Source organism: Hetaerina americana, unplaced genomic scaffold (assembly GCF_022747635.1).
Source record: "Hetaerina americana unplaced genomic scaffold, ioHetAmer1.1.p SCAF_6, whole genome shotgun sequence".
NCBI classification, from domain to species: domain Eukaryota; kingdom Metazoa; phylum Arthropoda; class Insecta; order Odonata; family Calopterygidae; genus Hetaerina; species Hetaerina americana.
This window is the reverse complement of record NW_027287205.1, coordinates 28,276,014-28,300,267: the sequence shown is the minus strand read 5'-3', so window position 1 is coordinate 28,300,267 and position 24,254 is coordinate 28,276,014. Positions and strand designations below refer to the sequence as shown.

The following is a 24,254-nucleotide window of genomic DNA, read 5'->3' as shown; positions in this document are numbered from 1 at the left end:
TATCTGGAGGCCTATAATTGAACTATAACGAATCTAGCGTGATTAGGAAATCGTGAAAGGTTGTATTCAGAGAATCCTGGTAGTCAAATACACAAGGCGAACGTCTTTATTTTAGGATCATATGGGCAGTAATCCGAAAACAGCAAATTTCTTACCTTTCACATCGAAGTTTTAGCATGTAAAAAGCAAGAAGAATAGTCACAAACCCTCAAACACCTCAGGATATGGAGGAAAACCTACCTAAGCGGGATTCTAACCAGATACCTCTAAGTTAACTGGCGCGGGCGTTGCCTCTCCATCAACAGATTCCATGTAGTATTATTTCTTTCAATTTATTCACCCTATTAAATTTCTGGATGTCGCAGTTTTGCGATAAACCCTGCAATATCGACATCTGTGTTTTTATTAAATTTCGACTCTTCTATCGATAAGTAATCCTTTGCAGCTTAGTTCTATCACCCGCCGAAAGGGCGAGCGCGTCGGGATGGTCGGAGCACTCGTTGCTACGCGCGGCAAAACATCCTTTCACGGATCTCCTACAGACTGATGCGCCAGGGTATACGACGAACAGTGGGGGGGGGAGGGGAAAAGGGTTTTGGAGTAAGAGGGCAGAGGGAAAGGGTCCTCCGCCGGAGTCCTTAGGAACTCCGCCCATCATAACCCTCCCCTCCCTTGCCCGGCCCGCTCCTTTGTTCGAGACACGTCTCGTACGATACAAATGAATGAGACCCGGGACCAGGCGTGCCACTTTAATTTCTGTTTCAATGGGCCGCTTTCCCTCTCCCCAGTCTTTTATCCCCCTCCCCCGCCGCATTTTCTCTCAATCTCTCCCCCTTTCTCATTTCCGACCGCCTCCCATCAACCAACCAACTCTTTCTCCCCCTTCGCACAACGCGTGTGCGTATTCCCTCTCGTCTCGCTTCCTCCTCTTTGCTTCCCCATGCGGGGGCGGGGGTGGGAACGGGAGCGTTAAACCTACCCTTGCTCCCTCAACTCTTTTCCCCTCTCCACCTCACTCTGCCTCTCTCTAAACACCACCTCTCCCCTTCCTTACCCCTTTTGCACCGGCCGTGTCTCTCGCGCCAGACCCCCCTCCACCTCTCAGGAACACTTTAAAATGAATGCGGCCCTCGAAAAACGTTTGGGACGGAGGGCGATGCAATGGGAGGCAGGCGCGCGTCGAAAATTCTCCTTGCGACCCTCCGCAGAGCACTTTACATCATCTCCTCTGTCTCACTCTTCCTCCCTCCTTCCCCCGCAACTGGCCTCGTTCCCCGGGTTGCCAAGGAAACTGCCGGGGCCATTATGCATGGGTGTGATGTTGCGCTGCGAAGTAGTGCTTGCACTCGGAGAGAGAGAGAGCGAGAGAGAATGGGGAGGGAGGGTTGGTGGGCGGCTTGGAAGAGCATTTCCTCCTCCATTTGGGGATGAAGATGCCCCTCTCGAGATGTCGTGTTCACCCGCCAAGAAGCAGGATTCTCTGGAAGATCCGCGCGAGCCCAACAGGCTCATGCTCTGACAGAAGTAACTCCCGAATTCCGACATGATAAAACTGCACAAATCACTTATTTTAATGGGGAAAGGAGTTCGATTCTCCAATGGCTGTAACGCAACACTTTTTATTTTTTATAAAATTAAAATAAACAAGGCCCTAGTGCACTAATAATAATGGGATTAAGATAAGGTAAAACGCGATTTTTAATCGGCCATTAATCGTTTGGTATGTTAGTCCAAACCGACGTTCTCGCCGAAATTTTAATACATAGGTATATGTTTTTATGCAATGTTTTTAATTATGCATAAATTCCTGGTTGGCTAACACCCTACACACACGCCCTTGCGGCGACTTACGAGGCATTGCGGAGGTGTAGGTTTAGATAACATGAAATAAGTTATGTTAGACGTCATTGCAGTGAGAAATGAAAACACTGCCCCAGAATCTGACATTCTCCAGGTCTTTCAAGTATCGAATCCACGATCACAATGAATATCCAGTTAGGTGTGTGGATGGTATGTTGGAGATTAAGAATGCAGTGGGGCAACAGAGTATCAGCAGTTTTGCACACTTGATGGAAGTTTTAATGGGGCTAAGAGGTTAATTTCACTTTCCATGGAAATCATTAAGTATAGTATCCTCCGGTATCCACTAAATTAGTAATTTTTGTACCACTATAAAGCCACCTCGATAATACTAGAACAATGTAAAAGAGAATTACGTTAACTCCATTTTATCTTCGTGGATAAGTGTAGCTTCTGTCATAGGAAAAGTGTAGCTTTGAGCTCGCAAAGGCTCTGTCTTATCGATGAAAAAAATCGAAAATGTTTCATCAGCTCTAATAATCTCTGTGAACTAATTGTTTCAGTATTCGCAAAAATTTTGCCCATTTATCCTATTTACACCTTCCTGCATTTCCGTGAATTTCTGATAATTCATATGTCGTTGGAGCAATTAACGCAGTCACTAATTGGGGATTAAATTAGTTTAGCTGACCGATTTTTTAATTTCACGAATGTTAATATTCCACAACTTTTAGTCCATTTATTTTAGTTATTTTTGGAAGAGTGTCATAATGAATATGCCACGTGAGACGCCTTTGAAACACCCTTTGACCTTCTTTCTCATTCTTACTTTTAATTGGAAAACTTATCACACATCTGTGGTTTGCCGGCGATTTATTTCCATGCACACTGAACGAGTCACGGATGGAATGAGAAACCCTACTAGCTGTAAAAGCCTGAAGAGAGCTGCGGAATTGCATTTTTCTGCGGAATCGCGTGTCATTAGACCTTGAGATTTGGAGGTCAAGCTCTCTCCGAAGGTGGTCGAAGGGTAGGGCGTAAACAACATGTCCAAGGATTAACAAATGGAAGAATAGCGTGGGGGAGAAATGGGTGGGAACGAATTGGCCCCAGAGTATACATTAGCTATAAGGCAAATAAAGGAGACTGGAAATAAAAGTCGACCATTAGTGATAAATACGAAGGTTATTAAGAAAATTTGAATTTCCGAAGACTGTCCATTTTGAATTTTTTAAGCAGCATTCGAAAGGGTTTACAGGAAGAGAACCAGTTCCCTAGAAAAAGTTTCAACTTAAAAGGAGTTGGAGGCGAGTGAGTTATATATGTTTTCTCAAACACATCTGGACGGCGATAGGACGAGGATATGCAATTAATCAAGTCAGATAGACGTATAAAATACTGAACTCTTAGCTTGAGGATGCATGAAATGCAAAAAAATGTAACTTCTTCCATGAAAAAGGCCATCATTTGGATTAACTTTAAGTTCCACGAACACTTACTTCATGATAAATGACATACATGTTGTATTCTGTCGAGTATCTCGTTTCTACATAAATACCTAGTTTGTAAGTCAGCCAAAAAGTGACTTACTTTTGAAATTGGCATTTAGTTTGTGCTATTATGAATAATTAATGATTGCTATAATTTATTATTTTTATTAATTATTTACCGGTACATAATGTTTAAAGTTTTATTAAAAACGTTATAAGACTCAACTGTGACAAAATTGCTACTATTATGTTATTTACCATGTCCCAAGGTAATTCATGAATTCTCCGAGTAATAAACGTTCTTACACCCATATCAATGCAGGTACAAATGAAGAAACTACTTAGCTCCGAAGTATTATTGTCACATAATTAAACTGCCATTTTAGAATAACCTAATTGTCAACCGCTCAACGATTGAATATACTTGCCCAAAAAGCAAAACCCAAGAACCATTTTCAAATGTTTAGCATCCGATCGTCGAAGAGTTTGTATTTAACTTTTACGCTTCCACACACAGAGACGGTAACCGATGAGAATTCATTTTTTCACTCCACGAAGATGGCCTAAGCAATCACCGGACCAACTATTATTCGCGTTTTTCGATTACCGACCCCCGACAACTACGGCTCGACTTTTGAAGTCCATTGATTGCTTCTGCAAATCATGGATGGAGTATTAGAAAGAGCATAGTCGATCGTAGGGGAATGGGATGAAACTCTTACGGTTACGAAAATAAAAAGAAGACGGAAATCAAGTGTAACTTACCTCATCAAAGTGGCATAAACCTTAAGAAGTCAGACGAAAAAATATAGCGAAATAAGAGGATTTAATTTTCTCAACAAGAGGATATACGTTCTACAATTCTTCGTATATTCCACTCCAATTGGTTTTGAATAATACGTCCATCTGTCGTTTGTGAAATTGCAAATCAAAATTGAAAATCAAAATTGCAAATCGAAATTGCAAATCGAAATCGCAAATAGAAGTTGTAATTTGAAATAGAAATAGAGATAAAGTTTTGCCTAATAAAAGCTCATAAAAAGAGAGTTGCTGTAAGCTTTCATAAAAATTGAGAGGTTTTTACTAAAAATTAATGAAATATTGGCAGTTGTATCATATTTTTACCACAAAATAAAAAGTAGCAATTGATTCGGCCGAGATTCGAAGACATGATGAGGAATGTTTGATGGTAAATCCCTTCATCAGCAAAACTAAATAAATTTTTATAAATAGTTGAAAATAATTAAATAAGCTACAGAAAAACTGTTTTTTTGTTAGTTTATAGAGCTCAGTGGAAGACTTTTATGAAATATCAATGGTTAATTTCTCAATGCTAGGTGCTACTTTTAAAGTTCTCGAAAACTAGCAAGAAATGAAATTGAAATTTTTGAAATCACTCCCGGAGAAACATAAACGTATGGCATATGGAAAGAAACTACATAGCATTGCGGCATAGCATATAATTTCTGGAAACGAGACAGGCAGGTTTTTTCTGAGGGAACTAATATGTAGATGTGAATCGTGAGAGTTCCATTCTTTTTCATAAAAATTGTGTGAATCCCGATTTTCTGCACTGTTACGCTCCCTGAAATTTCAAATCTTACGCGGAACATATTCATTCAGCCCTTCTACATCGCTTCCCATCTACTACTGAAACGCTTAAATCTCCTAGAGCTCTGAGATGTACTTGCTTCCGACAGGTCGGCACTTGGAAAATGAAAGAGATGGAGGGGATGAGGGAGCAGAAATTCAATACATGAGGCAAGTTATCGACGACCACATATTTTATAAACCAAATCTGTTTTAAAATAAATATATGACATTTAACAAATCATCTGCAATGATCAACGCGATAAAAATTGCATGGGATCTCCTGATTTGAACTATCAAATAATCGCCTAAATGATTAATTGCGAAAAACGAATAAAACTGATCAACGAGGTGGTCAGCATTATATTACCTCACAGACACTGGCAAAAGTCGGTATTCACACGAAATACGACGGAGATTTAACAAGGCTAGTGGAGTAGTATATTTATGTATATTGCATCAATGCTAAAATACCATACAAGGTACCCTGCAAGCCACCACTATGGTGAGTGGCAGGGAGTCATTTCACACCAAACTACATTTGATTCAAAATTTTCCCCCTAACGCGGTCGGAGAACATCGTTCTAATCCCTTATATCTAGTGGGGAAAATGACATCTTAATGATTTATTTTATTTATTTATTTTATTACCCTGCAAGCCACCGCTAGGGTGTATGGTAGGGAGTGAATACATATCAGACTAATTGTGACCCGAATATAACCCTGCTGCTGTCAGACAATGTAATTCTGATCCCTTATTGTTCGTGGATAAAATGACACCTTAAATCTATCTGTTCCTCATTTGATCTCTCTAATTTTATTGGCATGATCTCTCCTACTGTAGTAATAATACATTTTCAGCATAACTTCGTAAGAGACATCCTTCCGATTTATTCCAGAGATTTAATCTGTAATTTAACCTTCGCTCCGTGAGTGATTCCCAGCCTAGCTGCTCCAATATTTTGAATACGCTACTAAGTTTATCATAACACTGTTTTACTTTAGCTCCTCTACGCTGCACGCGATCCAATTCGGCAATCAATCTACCTTCGTGAGGATCCCATATACTTGCCGCATATTCTAACTGAGACCTAATGAGCAGCAGATATATTTCTCTTTGGCCTTTTCATCACATTTACCAAGTACTCTTCCAATAAATCCTAATTTTTTTGTTAGCTTATCTTTAAATCTCTTTGTTCTACACTTAAGGTATCTAACTTTATTTACATAATCTCTGTCACCGTAGTGCTAATAATACATTTTCAACATCAACGCTAAAGAGATCATCCTGCATTTGATTCAAGATATTTTATCTGTCACGTAACCTTCGCTCTGTGAGCAATTCCAAACCTCTCCTCATCTTCTCTAATAATTTTGATACGCTACTCAGTAATTCAAAACAGCGTTTTAAAAATCTAACTCCCCTGCGCTGCACGTGACTCAATTAAGCAATCAATTCACTTTCATGAGGATGCCATATACCAGAATCATATTTTAAATGTAGCCTAACTAGCGGAAGATGAAATCAACCACCTCGAATATTTTCCCAATACTCTTCTAATAAATACATATTTATTGTTACCATTTGTACAAAAAAATTTTCTCTGTTTCTCTCCGAGGAGAGTTTATGAGTAAGGGTAACACCTGAGTATGTAATGGAGTGTACACTTTCTATTTTGGTATTCCTGATACAGTAGGCCTTTGGGTGGGTGTTCATTCTCAACCCATTCCTCCAATAGGTCTCCTTTGCAATATTTGTCCTGCCCACCCCATCCTCCCAACATTTTGTCCCCAGAATCCTGAGCTCAGTCTACACATTATCATACCTCACGAAATGAGTTGGAGGTAAAAATAGATGCACTCTATTTCTTAATCAGTTAAGGAAAGATGCCATGCTGGACAATTTCGAATAAAACGGGCGGATTTGCGATCAGCGATAGCGAGGGTTCTCAGCAAATTAAAGTAATTCGTCCCGAAACTACATTGTAATCAGCATAAGTTCAATCTGAGTATTGTATGACTGCATCCCTCCTCTCGTTCCTATCTTTTTCCGATTACGTTACGGCCAAAAAGGTCTTATGTTCCATATCTCACTTTAATCTGCTCATGCATTTGTCTCTGGATATAGTAATAGTGTTAGCCCTTATATTTCTTCCCTTATCGCGTTTCTAACAGTACAAACGGAATATCTTCTGCTGTTGTTACCAATCCGGTACTTTTTGCCCTTTTCACACTTCTACTCTTCGGTATGCTTACTCGTTTATGATTTTCTCTTCGCAATTGTTCTTCAGCGTTCGCTTCCAGCACCAGCGTTTTTGAAGATTTCTATTCTCTTTCGGTCGCCATTTCTCAGGGTTTATGTCTCTGAAACATAGAATGCTACGGAAATTCCGTACCGCAAAATCATCTTTACGGGATATCCTTCAAAATACACCGAATAATGTCCTATACCGCGCCATTATTCGAACCCCTGCTCTTCGGGTCTAGCTGGCGAGCGTGTCTACCACAACTCTAAATTATACTCGCATCTACAACTACTAATCACATATACAACTACAGCTACGTCTACACTTAACCCTACAACCCACAAAGTGAGCGCGTAGTAGGTGATGGGCTAACAGCCATTGGATAATCGATAAATATTTGAGTACAGTATAATTTTATTTTCGGGTAGTCACTTTTCGTATGTGATGATGTACAATTTATCTTCAGTTTTCATTCTGGTCTCCAATTCAATTCTGGATCAGGGTTATTCACACCATGTCAGAGTAAAACTTAATATATTAGATATCTAAAAAAATTATTAAAACCTTTTATGCAATCTTCGTGTTGCCATTGCTTCTCCAACCAACATTTCCCATGACATTGTGACGCTTACCGTTCGTTCGGTGGCGTGGTAGATCAGATGGTAGGGCGCTGAGCCACTGAGCTCAATCGGGTTTGATTCCTATCCACGCTTCTGGGCACTCATTGCTTCATCCAAGCTATATGATTTTTCAGGTACCAGATGTTCTTGGAATCCCAAGGGCGGAACAGGGAAAGGAACTTTCTCCCTCTGGTGTGTGGATTTTCTACGCCGTTGGGCCTAAGTGAGCTCTACGCTCACCTATCGGGTTTATTACTGCGGTTTCCTTACTCTTCGCTATTAAAGATTTTTCGGGAGAACGGGCAAATTTTCTTTATATCGTGTTTGGCTATGTAGTTTCTTATGCACTTCCCATTCAAGGTGAGGTCTGGCCAATGCTAATTGACACCTCTCCTTCACTTCTAATCGGAATATTTCCCCAATAATTGTGTAAACAATATGACTTATATGGCAGTTGACTGTGCCTATTGGTCTTTTGTAATGGCAATGGTCACGGCTGACGCATACGGTTTTTACAAACTGTTCAGTTTACTGATGTCTGAACACAATGTCTTTTTTTGCGGATGAAGTCTAGTTAATTCAACTCAGAGAAGATATTCCCAGCATTTTCTTTTTCATAGCGCTAAGTCCGATTTCAGTACAAAGGTCCTACATTAGTGTGAGCAGTATTTCTGGAATGTGAGTGCTACGGAGATGAATATTTAAAGGTGGATGATTTATGGAGAGAGAGAGAGAGAGAGAGAATGAGGGTGAATGTTATAGCGTGCGGGAAGATTGATACACTTCCCGTTTTGAACAGCGTCCGCGAACTCACTTTCGGCTATGCGGCCGTAGTATTAATGGCAGAGTGAAACGTCCACGGTGCCCGCAAACAAACGCACGCGCGCACTCACATACTGGAGCGAACGATTGTCCTCAGGATGGAGTCGGCTTCGAGGAGAGAAAAAAAAGGAAGTCATTGTCTTTTGCTCCAACCTGCCGTCCGCAGCGTAAGGGGTACGTCCATCCCGCGAACCCGAACCTTCCGTTTTGTTGCGGAGACAGTAGGGTGGGGGGTGAAGGGGGGGAAAGAGCAGGGGTATGTCTGCACGGGCGAGGGGGGCAGATGGGGAACGAAGTCAGGGCTGCGACCTGGGGCGGAGAGCAAGAGAGAGATATGGAGAGGGGAGAAAATCGATGTGGTCGTTAATGACTTCCATGTGTGGCAATGAGAGGACCATCGTCCACGGAGTCGGGGATGCCCGCGGACACTCGGCGATGACCCGTCCCCCCTCCCTCCGTGTATGCTCCTACCCTCCCCCACCCCACTCGCCCCCCTAGATCCTCCCGCCAAACGACGGACGTTTTTTTGTTCCCGCGGAAGATCCATCAATTACGCATGTGCAGTCGCCATGGTTTTACACCCATGTTTATTTTTTAGCATCTCTAAACATCTCCCGACCGGAGGGTGCGATTTTTAATCCTCCATTCAGACCACGAATTCCCCATTTAATTTCCATCGCGTGCCTCACCTTGGTTTTTGTCATAATTTTGCTCTCCGCTCCCTAATCTCGTTTGCCACGACCCAAACGTCAGTTTTTTCGGCGAATCTTTTCACCACAACAACATGACACTTGACATGAACACTCCGGGTCGAATTTTTTGTCATCCAAAGGACTCCGGACAGTGACTGTTGTTCATGCTTCCCACAATAGTAAATAATAGCGTGTGAGATATTTGCGTGAACGTTGGCAGCAGTTTACCAATTCGTTGGTCGGGAAGCAAATAAAAACGAATATTATTATTTATTATTATTAAATAATCTACCGGTTGAGGTCGGTTTTTGATAGACACAATCACCAAATAAATATTTTTTAATCCTAACAAAACACAATCCAGTTACCTACTCTGCATCAAGTCCTTCTTCATCTCTGTATACTTCCTTGTTCCCATTATCCCGTCCAATACCCCTATCCTGTTCCTTCCCTTTACTCGTTTGCCTAACATTCTCCCCTCTTTTACAGTCTTCAACATCCCACTACAGATCAGTACGCAATACGACCACTTTTCCTGCCTCCATAGGATTTCTCCCAACAAACCCCTCTTTTCGCCCACCATACCAAGTACTTCCTCATTTATTTTCCTTTCGGTATATTTGGACTTTTTATTCTTCTCCACACCCACATTTCAAAAACCCTTAATCTACGTCTATCCTCCTGCTTCAGTGGCTAAATTTCCGCGCCGCATATAGCTACGCTCCATATCAAAGTTTTTTTGAGTATTTTCTTAACATCCTTACTCAACGTCCCTGCCATCAACTCCCTCCTCCTTGTAAAAGCCTCTTTGCTTAGCGCATTTCTTCTCCTTACGTCCCTACTACTTTGACCGTGTCGGTCCAAAACACTTCCGAGATACGTAAGCTGCTCTACCGGCTCGATTTTTCCCCTCCGATTTTAATTTTTAGCTTGGCCTTTTTCTTTATGGAAAATTGCAACACATGAAATATATTTTTAATTGAAAATAAAGCGGCAAATGAAGAAGATGGACGTAACATTTTAAATATAAAGGGTGAAGAGAAGAAATTAAGACGTGACGTAAGAGGATGTCAATGGCCATGGCCATTGACATCCTCTTGACGTGATAGAAATATAGTGACACAATATAAGTCATTGTCCATAAACTTCATAAATGAATAGGTAGAATAACCTTGCTGAAATAAATTCATTTGAAAATATTCTTCAAATAGAGTGATGACATTTCATGCGTGCGGAACCGGAATACATAGATATTTGTATTCAGTGTAAGAACGGCTTGAGAAATGGTTTAAATACATCTCCTTTTCTCAAAGTTTTTCATGGCGCACATTTTAAACACAGTTCTTCGCCTTGATAGTTTTACGCTGTACATGTGATTTCGACAACCGCTAGTGTCAATATTATTCAATGATTTGACTATTTCCGACAAGTCTGTATAGAGATATGCTGGAAAAAGTTAATATCCAAATTTTTTGTAGAGTTTCAAAATTTCAAATGTAACAAATTGATTACGTATAAATGAAATAAATAAATGCGTGAATAAATATGAGCGCATTTAATGAAAAATAAGTTTGAGGAGCATCGCTTAAAGGTAAACCCCAATAAAACGAGAATTAGGTAGATTCTCAAGAATTAGGAGATTAAGTTTAAAATTATGAATTCATATCCATTTTTAGGGTTCTATTTTTTATCAACTTGGTGACCATAGTAAAAAGAGGAGATTACTTTAGCCAAAGAAATGTTTACGAATAAGAGGGAACTTATGACTGGAACTCAAATGAATACGTGGAAATAGGATTAGTAAAGAATTTTATATGAAGCTTAGCTATGTATGAATGCGAAACCCCTTTTTGAGCTAAGAGGATGAGCTCAGATTGGAGACTCTTGAGATGTGAGTTCGTAACATATTTGAGAAAATAAGCTGAAAAAGAGAGAAGAGGAGGAAGTTAGTGGCAGAAATTCGCAAAAGAGACATCTGGATGGAGTTATATTTAAAAGGATTGACATTGAAACGCATTACCTATTGATGTGCAAAAATTGCCTTGAAGATACCGAAATTGTAAGCACAATTTTGGTAGCATCACTTCGAAAATAGTCGTTTTTTTTAAAACTTAATTTGAAACTAAATTAAAAATTTTATTTAAAACTAGAAGTATTTTCAATTTTTTTTAGCTTTAATAAACTACGAATTTTTAAACCATTAGTGAATGAATAATTCACCTTTCTCTGTATATCTAAAGCATATTTTTTTCTCTTCCTCTAAAAGTATCATGATTCACCGTTTTGATGTCATAATTTGATGCACAGGGGTATGATTAAATATACATTAATGTATAAGGGTTATTTAGAAATTAGGCTCCAAAATAATCTTGATGGAAAATAAAATTTCTTTTTTTTAACATTAATGTCTCATTAGCGTTTCTATATAGCAATTTCCTAATCGGAACAAATTTTGGGTTTCGGTACAATAAATGTTGGTATACACGTCTATTTTTTCCGAAAAACAACCATCTTGATAAGAAAAACATCAATAATAAAACCGACGGCTAATTTTATGTGGATAATGAGAAACAAATGTGTTGAATATCTGAAAAAATCTAAAAGCATAACTCAAAATAAGTTGACATAAATAATCAATAAACAGCATAGCAAAATAAATTCATCCTTACTCCCTATTTTTTGGAAATACAAAACAGTTTCTGACCTCACTTGGTGGAAAATCTTCATAGTGAAATTGAAATTAAAACTCTTAGCTTTTCCACGTGGACATTTTTTTATTTTTCTACCTAGGTTTCGTTATGGTATACCAGATGATGTTACACCACAACGAAGCCTAGGTAGAAAATAAAAAAAAATTCTCCGTGGAAAAGCTAAGAGTTTCAATTTTAATTTTGGAATTAAGTAAAAAAACATCGTTTCTAATAATGTGGTATGCCGTCAATGACCCAGAGCACTCCGCCTTGTAAAAAATGAGAGCAGCGTGGCAAATATGATTTTGTATGGATACTTAGACAAACTATCTCAACGCACTTAAACTACGATACCTCTAAGACCACTAATTATCGACCATACATTTTGTAAGAATATGGGAATAAGAAAGAAAAGTAATTACAAAAAGTAGGTAATTCATTCGTTTCTTTCGTAATTTCTTGTTCGTGAGTCCATTAAGAACCACCAATGATATGGGGCAGCTAAATAAACTTCAACCTGTGGTGAGAAATAGCAGCTCGATATCTATTTTCCGATCTGCCGGTCCAGTTGGAGATCACTCTGTCAGTGAGTATCACGTAACATGCCTATCAAAGGTGCAATGCTGACAGTGGGGGTATTTTGCTATGAGAAAATGCTACAACTGTGTCTGTCAGCTTATAATAAAATGCGACTAAGATCTTATTCATTAACAGTTTCAACACTCGTCAGAATTGGAAGAAAATATAGCGGAATGTTCTGGAGCAAATGACAGCCTACTTGTATTTCGTAAACGCATATACGGTCCACGAGGTGTGTTAAAAAAGTATCGCGAATTTTGAATTTTCGCCGGTTACGTTTATTTGATTTTCGATTTTTATGTGGCGTTATATACTCGTACAGAATACGACCATTTTGCCCGATACATAAAGTCTCATTAGTCACTCTCTAATTTGCATACGGGGCGAGTTTTTCTTATGAAACTAAATAGTTATGAAAATAAAATTTTGCCTTTTCTAAGTACTTCTAAGTGTCTACGTTCTTCCACTACTTTTTGTAGAACACTCTATCTCCATCAAACTACCTTATTAGAAAATATTTTCCCTCAGTAAGGGACGAAATTGCAACAGAATAAACACTTGGATGACCATAAGAAAGCCATCACGCTAACATACCATACCGGCAGTCGGCAAGGCGAGGAGGAAATGGTGAGTCACACCACAAGAATAACTAATTTCAATTAATGGCTAAAAATACTCTCCTTGAGAATGTTCAGAGTGCTATTTTAAATTTTAAAAAACTATATAAGCTCAAAAAAGGAAGATGAGCAGGGCCTGGAATGGCGAACTAAGCCGAACGAAATTTCCCACACCCAACCATGGTATTTCATACATTTAGGACAAAATCTCCACTGCATCAAATAACTTTTTTGAAACAGAAAAACTTGATCCAGGTTAATTGCATTTCATTTAAGAAAGGTAAAATTTAATGCTCCTTAAATATACTTCCCGCTAAATGAATATTTGACTCAAAGGAGAAGCTTAGATCCCGTAATTAATTAAGTTTTTAAAGCATGGAAATGGAAAGCCAATCCCTCATTCTAGAAGTCTTTTGGCTGAAAAACTTAAGTTAATCGAAAATCCAAATTTAATAATTAAGATTATATTACGGTATTTTTCGTGAAAAATGCTTTCACATAAATCTTTTATTGACTTATTCAGGAGAATTAGTTTTCATTTCATATTTACTTAACTCAAATTTAAAGACATCATGAACTCATCTTTACATACGTACATTGAATGACCTAGATTTAAATGATACGAGATATTATTCTTAGAAGGTCTTTAAGTTTCTGATAACATAGCGATGAAGGATACTTATGATGATCTCTACATTTTCTCAGAGCTTTTGTTCGACATGACAAAAGAAATTTAGCATTATTGGTTCATTTTTAATTAAGAACTATTGAATAAAACTGGTCATATTACGCGACTCGAATCTTAGCAAAGAATGACCTAGATTAAAAGATAATCTCCGTAAAAATATGCTCTAAAATGTTGATTTTATCGCATATTGAATAGACAAATGTAATTGGGAATGGTTATGATGATTCTGAACGTTCGTAATTGGATACATCATGAAATGAGTTTGATATTTAAGATAGTGTCTTTGTCTTCACGGTCTTTAGAATGTGACAGACTGACGAGAGACACATAAATAAATAAATTGTATCGAACGTAGCCAGAAAGTCATCTTTCATTATTTCCAACTCCGCCTGCCAAGTTTTAGTCTTGTTATCACTATGCAGCTCTTTCACTCACCAGATAATGTGTTTTATTTATAGAATTTTACTCCAATGGCTTCTTTGGCAAAATATTTTACGAAACTTTAAAATTATATGTTTTTTCTCAGAAGGATATCTTGTCTTAATTCGCTGCAATAATTTCGATATTGTATTCATATCTAAAATTAAATTTGTGAAGCAATGAAATATATGCTTTCCAGAAATCACAATCTCGATGAGAATACTCTTTAATGAAATTTCATCTTTCAATGCAAACAGAAATTACATTAGGTGAGACGAGATGCAACTACAGTTATTAAAGCGCGCAAATAGATATAAGATGTTATGAGTGTGACGTAAATTCTAGTAAAGTGAGGATTGTAAGGCACCGTATTCAGATGAAACTGCGAATAATGAAAGTGTCAGAAGATGCATATAAACTCGTATAAATCTCCGCCGGCTTACACGATTTTATATAAGCTGACGATTATGAGAAGAGGTTTTTGGTATCATTCAAGGAAGTGGAAGGAGGATGATATTTAGATCCATTCAAGGATATATAATTCCTTCGGCCATTCACTCGTTCCTAAAGGGCCTCGCTCAATATACGGTAAATATCGTACTCTTGTTGTATTAAAACTATAATAAAGACCCTATTACGTTTAATGGCATAATAAATAGGACTTTTATGAGATTAATTAGTACTTAAACATCTGACGGGAGATCACTATTCTCACATATCAATAGAGTGAAAATGATCAGAAATATAGTTTAACTGTATTTCAAAAATAAAAATAAATGTCAATTTAAAATATGTGCAAATATTCAGAAATGTTCCTTTGTATCAGATGTTATTATTATAGGTAAGCTATCAGTTTAAGTGAGTTTTCGTTGGACACAAGCTACCAAACGGTACAGCGACAGTGCCCTTGCCTCTCCTCTCCTCGTAATTGCAATGAGCCTCTCTTCACTTCTGCTTACTTCCTTCCTCCCTTCATTACATCCCACATGCCTATAATATCCCCAACCATTTCTCACCTGCCTATCATTTTCCTCTTTACTTTACTTCCTATTACTATTTACAACATCTCATTGCCAATCAAAATGATCTGCATCCATCTTTCCTGCCTCGCTTTGGTTTCTTCCAATAATACTCTCTCTCCTCTCCACCATGACTTGTATTTCCTCGTTATCAGATACAATTCATCTATTTTTTGTTGTGAAGGATTTGGTCTATTTCTCAAATCTCACGAATTCCATTAGGTACATGAATTTCTTTGCGACAGTTAGTAGGAATGGAACAAACACCATCTTCGGGAACAAACGCGGCAACATGGTAGAAAAAAAACACCCGCGAAGAAAAACAAAGACCCTGAACACCAGCTTGAAAGTCTGTCATCTCTCAATAGAGCAGGTCCCGGAAACTTTCTAGTCCGGAGCCAGACACCACCAATAGTATTCAAGGGACGTCACGCGTCAAACCCTCTGAATGAATTATCCCCGAGTTTATGATCGCTTCAAAGTTTCATGGTTTGGGGCACGAAACTCCATTCTTCCTACGCGGCAAAAATGCAAGTGGCACGCGGGCCGGGCGCCTTCCATTCGGCGAGGAGATTAATGGACGGGAATGCGTATCGCCCTCCGCCGCGAGAATGAAAATGCCCTTCCCACTGAAGGAGCCGCAACATTCCGATGAGGAAAGAGAGAGAGAGAGAAGGAGGGGGTGAGGGGAAGTGGGCGGGATGGATGGATGAGTAGGAGGGGCGGCGGCCCGAGAGCCTCATTAATTCGACCGAAAACCAAGCTGCTCCATTAACGACGTGTTTAAGCTTCATACCTCGACGACAGACGCACCGTTTCGCGACTGACAGATGAACATTGGAAGAAGAAAATTAGCAAGCGTTATGACTAATATACTCGAGAGAAACCGACGTAAAATTTGAGGACTTCCACACCACCCCTTCAATATGGGTCTGGAATTAACATGCGATCCGAACAACCTTTAAATACTCAGTTTTGATATACTATGCGTGTAATCAAGGCAGAGTTACGGAAGCAACATTTAAGTAATTGAGATTATGAGCCATTTTCCTAAGAGCTGTTAATCTGAAACATGCTGTTGTGATTACTAATGATGAAACGTTTCATAGTGAAGACGTCTCGTAAATATTCAAGTTTCGGCATCAAAGAACTTGCATAAAGTCATCGCCTTATCACCTTAAATGCTTCAAGGCATCGCCTTAAGTATTTCTACAAATTATCCAAGTATTATGAATTAATTAATTAATTGAGTAAATTAATTTTAATGAAATAATCCGCAATCAGCAACTGCGAACGATGCCAGTTTCTTTAAACACCAACTTCTGTCCAAGGGTTCAGAAACTGGCGGTTGTAGTGAAAAAACGTAATTTAACGCACTTTTTTCTCCATTACTCATTATCTTGCAAAATTGTAATGACCCGAACCGCCATTAACTTGGATTCTATCAATTCTGATGGCCAATTATATTCATAACGGCGACAACGATGGTTAAAACAAAAGAAATCAGAATTTTTTTATCCCTCTCCTGATACGTATCCACGGAAATGTCCACCAAAGCAAATAATATTTTTAAGAAATTGATTAAAGTTAGCTTAACTTAAAAAGAGTTGAGTAGGTATTAATCAAATTTAGGATAGAACTATTCTAGCATGGGGAGGAAAATATGGTAAAGGTAGATTACGCAATTGCTTCAACTTAACTTCAAACAATTATTATTCGTGGCAATTATAGGGTGGAACAGTAGTTAAAAGGTTGGTCATTTCTGAAATCGGATATGATCCCTTCTGAATATTTAAAAGATATATGTATATATTATATAAATATACATGTTAATGTATATATATATATATATATATATATATATATATATATATATATATTTGTATTATATATATATTCGGCATAGAAATTACAAAATTATCTTTTTAAATGCATAGATAATCAATGTATCTATTTATAGTAAATGCTACAATACCAGCCTCTTAGCGCTGTGTTACCCAAATATTATTTACTAATTATGTTCATTTCTCTAGAACAACACAAAATGAATTTACGAATTGGTTTTCAATGCAAACTTCAAAAGTAAGGAGTTAAAGACACGCATGACTTGAGTTTTTATCAAAATGGATTATTGGTTATCGACGTCAGGTTTTTTAATGTGTCGTAGAGAATCAAACAGGGTAGTTTTAAAGAGCGAATCAGGATTTTTTCAAGTAATTATATGGGAACCATTTTATTCAAACTGCGGCTTTTATAAAAATGTATAGTATATTTTCGATAATCCTCATTTTTACCGTGTTACCCCTCAGGATCTGATTGTGGGATATTTTTCCTCCCGGATATGTACTATATTTGAAAAAATGCCATCACGTCATATTTGTGAACTGAAAGTCTGTTATCGTAAATATCGCTCGAATGACTGCGGTGCGATCGAGCACGAATTTCCGACAAATTGAACGTCGTTTTGAGCACGGAAGCCACGCAACGATCGTGTTTTTTCACGAAGGCAGACCTTCAGGCAAGGCCTTAAACTTCAGTTTTCGTGTCCAGTCTGGCGATTATTTCAGTGCCAATCTCCCATCAGACCGACAGTCCAAACTTCTGCCCTGTAGATCAAACACGACAGCATGCCCCTTGCGGTTAATTTTACCATTCAGGTCTATCGAGCATTTGGGATTCTGCTTATGAGGACTTAGTTCCTTAATTGAAAAAAAGTCACCGAGAAAAGCTTTCCTTTGGTTAAAAACCTAAGAACCAAAACGATAAGAAAACGTCAAATAATCACTGTGGATCCCGGACCATGAGTCATTGAAACCGCGAATATTGCATACAAGACTTAAATAACTAGTTGAACGCAAAACGTAAGTGATTAACGCTGACTCGGATGGTTTGGCAGATGTTAGCCCCGCGAAAGACTGGTAACCGAGTCTACATATGACTAGAAGTTAAGGGAATAATAGCTGAAAATGACACCTTGATTTTCCACACATAAACCTATTTATTTAACCACTAGGTTTCCATGCAGAATTACATCTTCAGGCGACTCACTCTGTAACGACACCTGGCCGTAGAAGTAATAATTTCAATCGTGGAAACAAGTCATTATTTTACACTACAATAGTCTTGAAGTTCCACAGAGTATAGCCGGGAACAGTTTGTTTCATTTTAAGTTAAAAGAAGTTCACCGACGAGCAGAGCGATTGGAAAAATCATTTTTTCCCTCATACAATTCGTAGCGACAAGAATAAGGATCATTACGCATGAAAATCCGGGTTCGCCACAAATCAATTAATACCGAAAGCAGATATTTAAGGATTAAACTAATGGCTACGAGAACCAATGAAAAGAAAAAAAGTTAATAAGACTGTTAATAAACAGAGAAACTAAGTAGATCATAGATTTGGAGGTCATAAACTTGAGCAAGTTGAACTCTTCACTTTTTGGGAAAATATTTTGTTGTGAAGTTGGCAGATTAGCAGATACCTTGAATGAAAAAAGCATTAGGGACATAAAATTTCACGAAGATGATAGAGTTGATGAAAGGGAACTGACAGGATATTACGAAAAAAGACAAGAGAAAACTTTATTTATGTCTGTAGAAGAGCACGTCTCTGAAACTTGATCGCGGAGACAAGAGGATGAGCATAGATTGAAGGCGTTTGAGATGTGGATTTTTAGGAGGATGGAAACAATAAAATAGGAAGAGAAAAAACTAAGAAAGAATTATTAAACATATTTGAGAAGGAGACAAGGTTGTTGGGATAATTTAAAAGAAGGAGGGACATGTGGACACATGGTCTATCGAGTAGCATTGAGATGGTGAAGAGGGTAGAATATTAGCTGGGCAAGGTAGGGGCATGTTTGAATGCTCGAAGTATTCGGAGTTGGAAAGAATGGTTTATCGTAAAGCAGGGTATTTTTTGTGTTGAAATAAGTGGTGTCTATTCCCTGGATCTACCACAAACATACTTTGACTGATTAACTACGGATAGTAAAATAACTACACTAATGTATGGTGACCTAATACACCTTGCGGCATGCCCTTGGCGGATTGGGAGGGAAAATTGTGGTTGTGGACGAAGAAGTAGCGTGTACAATAAAGAATGTTTTCGTCGAGTAAAGAGAATGATTTCAATTGCTTATCATTTTTTTTCCACTTGCAGGCACCTTCTCGTACGTGGACCCCAGGAACCAAGTACGCACGGTGGATTACGTGGCCGACAAGCAGGGTTTCCACCCCGTTCTCTCAAAGGTGGCGCCGTCCGTGACGGACACCCCAGCCGTGGCCGCCGCCAAAGCTCTGCACCTCGCGCGTTGGGAGAAGATCGCGGCGGAACACGCGAGGATTGCTGCCGAGAGGGCGCTACTTTCCAAGAACAATGTCAATGATGACTACCAATGAGGACGGGACTACCCCTTGGGAAAAAATTTATTAAAATAAAAAACCAAAAAAATGACCATAATGAATGCGGTATATGTCCAATGCACTGGCCGAAGAAGAGCAGCCTCCGACTTGACACACCCTTTGATTGAGCCCGGGAATCCGCGGCAAACGAAAGACACAAAATACCGGATGAAGCAAGAAAAAACATTGGCTCACCCACGTATTCATCCACCATCATTGCATTATTATTAATACGCAACTTTTCTCATACTGATTCATCATATTATCTCAAAATAAAATTATTCATTTTTTTTGTGCTGACGACGTGATGTCATATCAATCATTCATTTTTACGTTTATATTGCATGGATACATGTACTCAGGTTTTCAGGATTTGGACAGCATACGTCGGAGATAAACAGAAAACTCCAGCTTAAGAGGCTCCATAGAAACGGATGACGAGAGCCGTTTTTTCACTAGGCTTACTGATAATTATTAAGTGGAATTGTGACTTTTGTGTTGATTTTTATAGAACTATCATACAAATGGAATTCTATTAAGACATTATTATTTTTGTTAGAGCATTGAACCGACCGGTTAAATGGAATTATAATATTTGTGAAACAAATATCCTGATTTTTTATTTTCTAATTGCCTGTAGTATTCGCTCGAGAATGAGATATTTCCCGATTCCTTCAAAATGGATTAATAATTATACGCTTGTTTTCCTGATTAACCACACCTTCTTCCTGACCAGTGAAAACAATCATTAAGAAATTTTTGAATTTAACTAAATACGAGCGTAAAATATGTCTAAATGGGGCTTCTGGATTTTAATTTAATTTAATCAATAAAATATAGCGATGTTAAATCTGTGTCCATTCAAAAACTACCTTAAACGGTAGACCACAAATAATAATATGATATAGATTTCAATTCTTCTGATACTTAAACAATCTCTCCTTAAAACGTGTCATGAGTTAAGTACAGAAATGGATTGTGATTATATTACATTTGCAGCTCTAATAAGGGATAGCATGAACAACTTTGAGTATGTGCGCAGGTACATAATTTAATTAATATACAATTAATTGACAGAGATTCATTATAAGTCTTATAAAATAGTATATAACCGGGATTTAATTATGTGGATCATCTTGTACGAACGTGACATACATTATATTATATAGGTATGGAGAAATGCAGTTATGTAAATACTTTATCATAGTCATAGATACCCAAAGGTTAATAATAATAGGCGAGGGCATAATTCACCTCGTACTAATCCGTTCAATTCCTCACATTAATGATTTGAAAACCAGTTACTTTCCCCGTGGAACCATTTGTATTCACGAAGTCACGGGTACCATAAATTCGTATCGCTAAGATTATAAAACCAAAGGCACGATTCGGAATTCAAACCCGGTACTCTTCAATATTCGACCCATACCCACTGAACTACCATGTCGAAAATTGTAGCAAAATGACTTCTTGCTGTAAATTTGGTTTTGCATTTCCGTCTCTGTTCACGAATGAATCCCAAAAAGTTGGGCGTTTATTGGGCAAACTGTATTATGCCAACTGATGTTAGATGCACAGTGCGAGATAAAGAAGACATCATAAAGGAGGTGGTAAAAATTCCATTGGTTTTAGATATGATTGCTATTTTATCTGATTGGTGATCTGGATACCATTGTTTCCGGCGTAAATAAATATTTATTGGCAAAAGCCGTATCGAAATTGATGCTCAGTGGATAAGATGACCGCAATGCTCCATTTTATTCATTGACATGAACATTGAACTTTCTACTTCGAAAATATTCCTTCTCGATACGATTTTTAACGCACAATTTTGAAACGCCCAAAATAACTTATGATGCATGCTATAAAATTTACGCCTAAAGGTATAATTTAATTTTAATAAAATAAAAAATATAAGACCACCAAAAAGTGTGCATTTCCTATAAAATTACCAACATCGAATTATTCCTGAATTATTTGACCACTTTTTTTTTACCATAAAGCTGAGTTTGGAACAGAAATTCGGTATATTTCAATGAAAATACTTTTAGAGCCAAATAATTAGACCTATCTTTCAATATCTAGATTGATGGTCGATGATTACCGTTAATACTGCCTCAAATTTAACCTTGTCTGATTACAATGAACAAGTTGGGTCTGCAATTCATTTTCGCTTTTATCATCAATAACCATAGACTGATTTAATCAAAACTGTTCGCTTTGATTCCCCTATCCCTCATTACTCTATGAAGCATTCTAATAATGTATTGTCTGTTGGAGATGAAGGCCCTGAGAGTTTGGCTATAATTAAAAAAATACTTTGCCAAATTCCTCATTTGATGCTTATAACTGAAACAATATTGCGATATTATCAAACTAGATCATTTACATTTTTGAAGGAATACTTAATTTTTGAATGGATTACAAGCAAAAGAAATAATTATTTAGACCAAGAAATCAGCAAAACACACGTATTGTAAATGGCTGAGTTCCATTTTCAGTAAAACTGAAAGAAACATGAAAAAATATCTACGAATTAAAATCAAACCGACGGATGAAACATCTGAGAAACAGATTATATGAAGGCAGAGAAAAAAATTATGTTTTAAAAAACTGAAAAGTATACGGGGCAGGTCCATCGGCCAATCATTCAAGATAAATACTTGCGGATATCACCATATAAGAAAAGTTGAACGGCCAGAACTTAAGAGAATGATTCGAAAGACAAGACCCTCGAAAAAACAACGGAAGATAAGAAAGTGAGGCCATAAGTCCACGTGAATAGACTAGTAAAGAGATGAGTTGGCTGGAGTGGTGCAAAACCAATGCTAGGATTGATTACTGCAAATGATGGATACGAACATAAAACTGGAGTTGGACAACAGGAAAAACAGGTTGATTCGTTCTGTAATACCATAAAAGGACTCCCAAGAGTTCATCCCTTATGTTGCTTCACTCTAATTGTCGTCAGAGGTGAGGGGCCCTATTTAAATTAGGCAAAAGAGCTCCATATACGAATTACGAACACGCTATCTCCTGCTGAACTAACTGAAATTGAACAGTCAATACAGGAGATACGTCAAGGCCAAGTGGCTGCTCCAGAGGGGTTATTTTCTCAAGGGCTCAAAGCATCGCTGTATTCTCGCTAAATTAATGATTTCCGACAAGTTTTTGCTCAACTGATGAAAAACCAACCCTTCTCAATGACCTGATTTGATAATACATCACGAATGTTTCCATACCTCGGGTCTCAATCCTATAAAATTTCGACCGAGTGAAATCGAGCGAGATGACGCCCATTGTTGTGCTGCATGAACGGTACTCAATACTCTTTTGTTCCTTGAAACAAATAGTGAGTTGGTGGGTTTCACTACCTAGGCGTTGTTTTCACTAGAGAAGAAGAGATCAAAAAAGTTATCAAATCAAGAGTCCTGCAACAAAGGATTTGATGATCGCAAGGAAAATTCAAAAACTCCTTGTTGATGGAATACATCCAGTACTCTCTCTGGATGAACTGATATGTAATGTCCTTGTAAGCGAATGCCCAAGTTTTTTATATCTTGAAAATGACGCATTCATGCCAAATTCTGGTTTATTTGGGAATAATAATTTTCTCGCGATTTGAAAGTGTCTCAAAATTTTGGAAATTTTCTCATCATTTGTCACAATAAATATGGAACTAGTATTTAGGGGAGGCGACCGACTGCTGAGGGCATTTGCGCCATAGGGTATGGACAGGAAAGGATGAAGGGTGGAGAGAAACCCGGCGTCGGCATTAGCCTACTCTTTACGAAAGGCGCCAAGGGGTCCGCAGCTTAACGTCCCATCCGACGGACGGCGTACTCACTCAAAGTGCCCTCCACAAAGCACCTCAAGTAGGGATCGAGATACCTCTGAAAAATATTCCACACCTCCAGGATTTGGACCCGAGCCCTCTGGGTGGGAAGCCAGTATGATAGCCACCGCAGCAATCCCGACCACGCCAATAAATATGTCGACTATCATGGCTACCATAGACATGGTGCATACTTATACCTTATACTACCTTTTGGATGACTAGGATTCAAGTGATCATCATGGCATCCATCCAATATGCGATCAACTAACAGGATTTCCTGAAAATCGTTTTGATTATGTTACAATTTCTTCCTCCGTGAAAAAGTACGGTCACCAAATAATTAAACTTGGTATTTTTTCGCAAAACTTTATTTATAAATTTTCACAAAGTAAAACCTGAAACCATCGAATTCAAAAAGTACGATATTCAGCATGAATGTCTCGAAATAACCTTTAAAATGGTTGCGCCCGCGTGAATACGCATTTGTGTATAGATGAAAATATGTTTATTTCATAGGAATACAGATTTACTCTCCAGAGGTAACACACGCTCCGAGAACTTAACTTAGCAGAAGAGCGGTAAAATCTGAAGGTTAGGAGAGGAAGATTTAAACGGACTACTATTTAGATGCGCGCGCTACTTTTGAGGAATGGGTATGAGAACAGAGATATAGTTCATGCCGCGGAACTGACTCAGGACGATTTTTCGAATCTTCTATGATATTTCAACATGGAAAAT

General features: G+C 38.2%; 1 protein-coding gene across 1 annotated transcript in view; it reads left to right on the top strand.

Annotated features, from left to right (window-relative positions):
- Positions 1 to 20,285, top strand: part of LOC139695041 (cuticle protein 7-like) — a 98,559-nt gene extending 78,274 nt beyond the window's left edge. The window contains exon 3 of the mRNA XM_071593633.1: positions 19,437 to 20,285. Within this exon, the coding sequence (XP_071449734.1) occupies positions 19,437 to 19,675 (239 nt within the window). The 3' untranslated portion in view covers positions 19,676 to 20,285. The remainder of the gene's footprint in view (positions 1 to 19,436) is intronic.
- Positions 20,286 to 24,254: the final 3,969 nt, after the last annotated feature.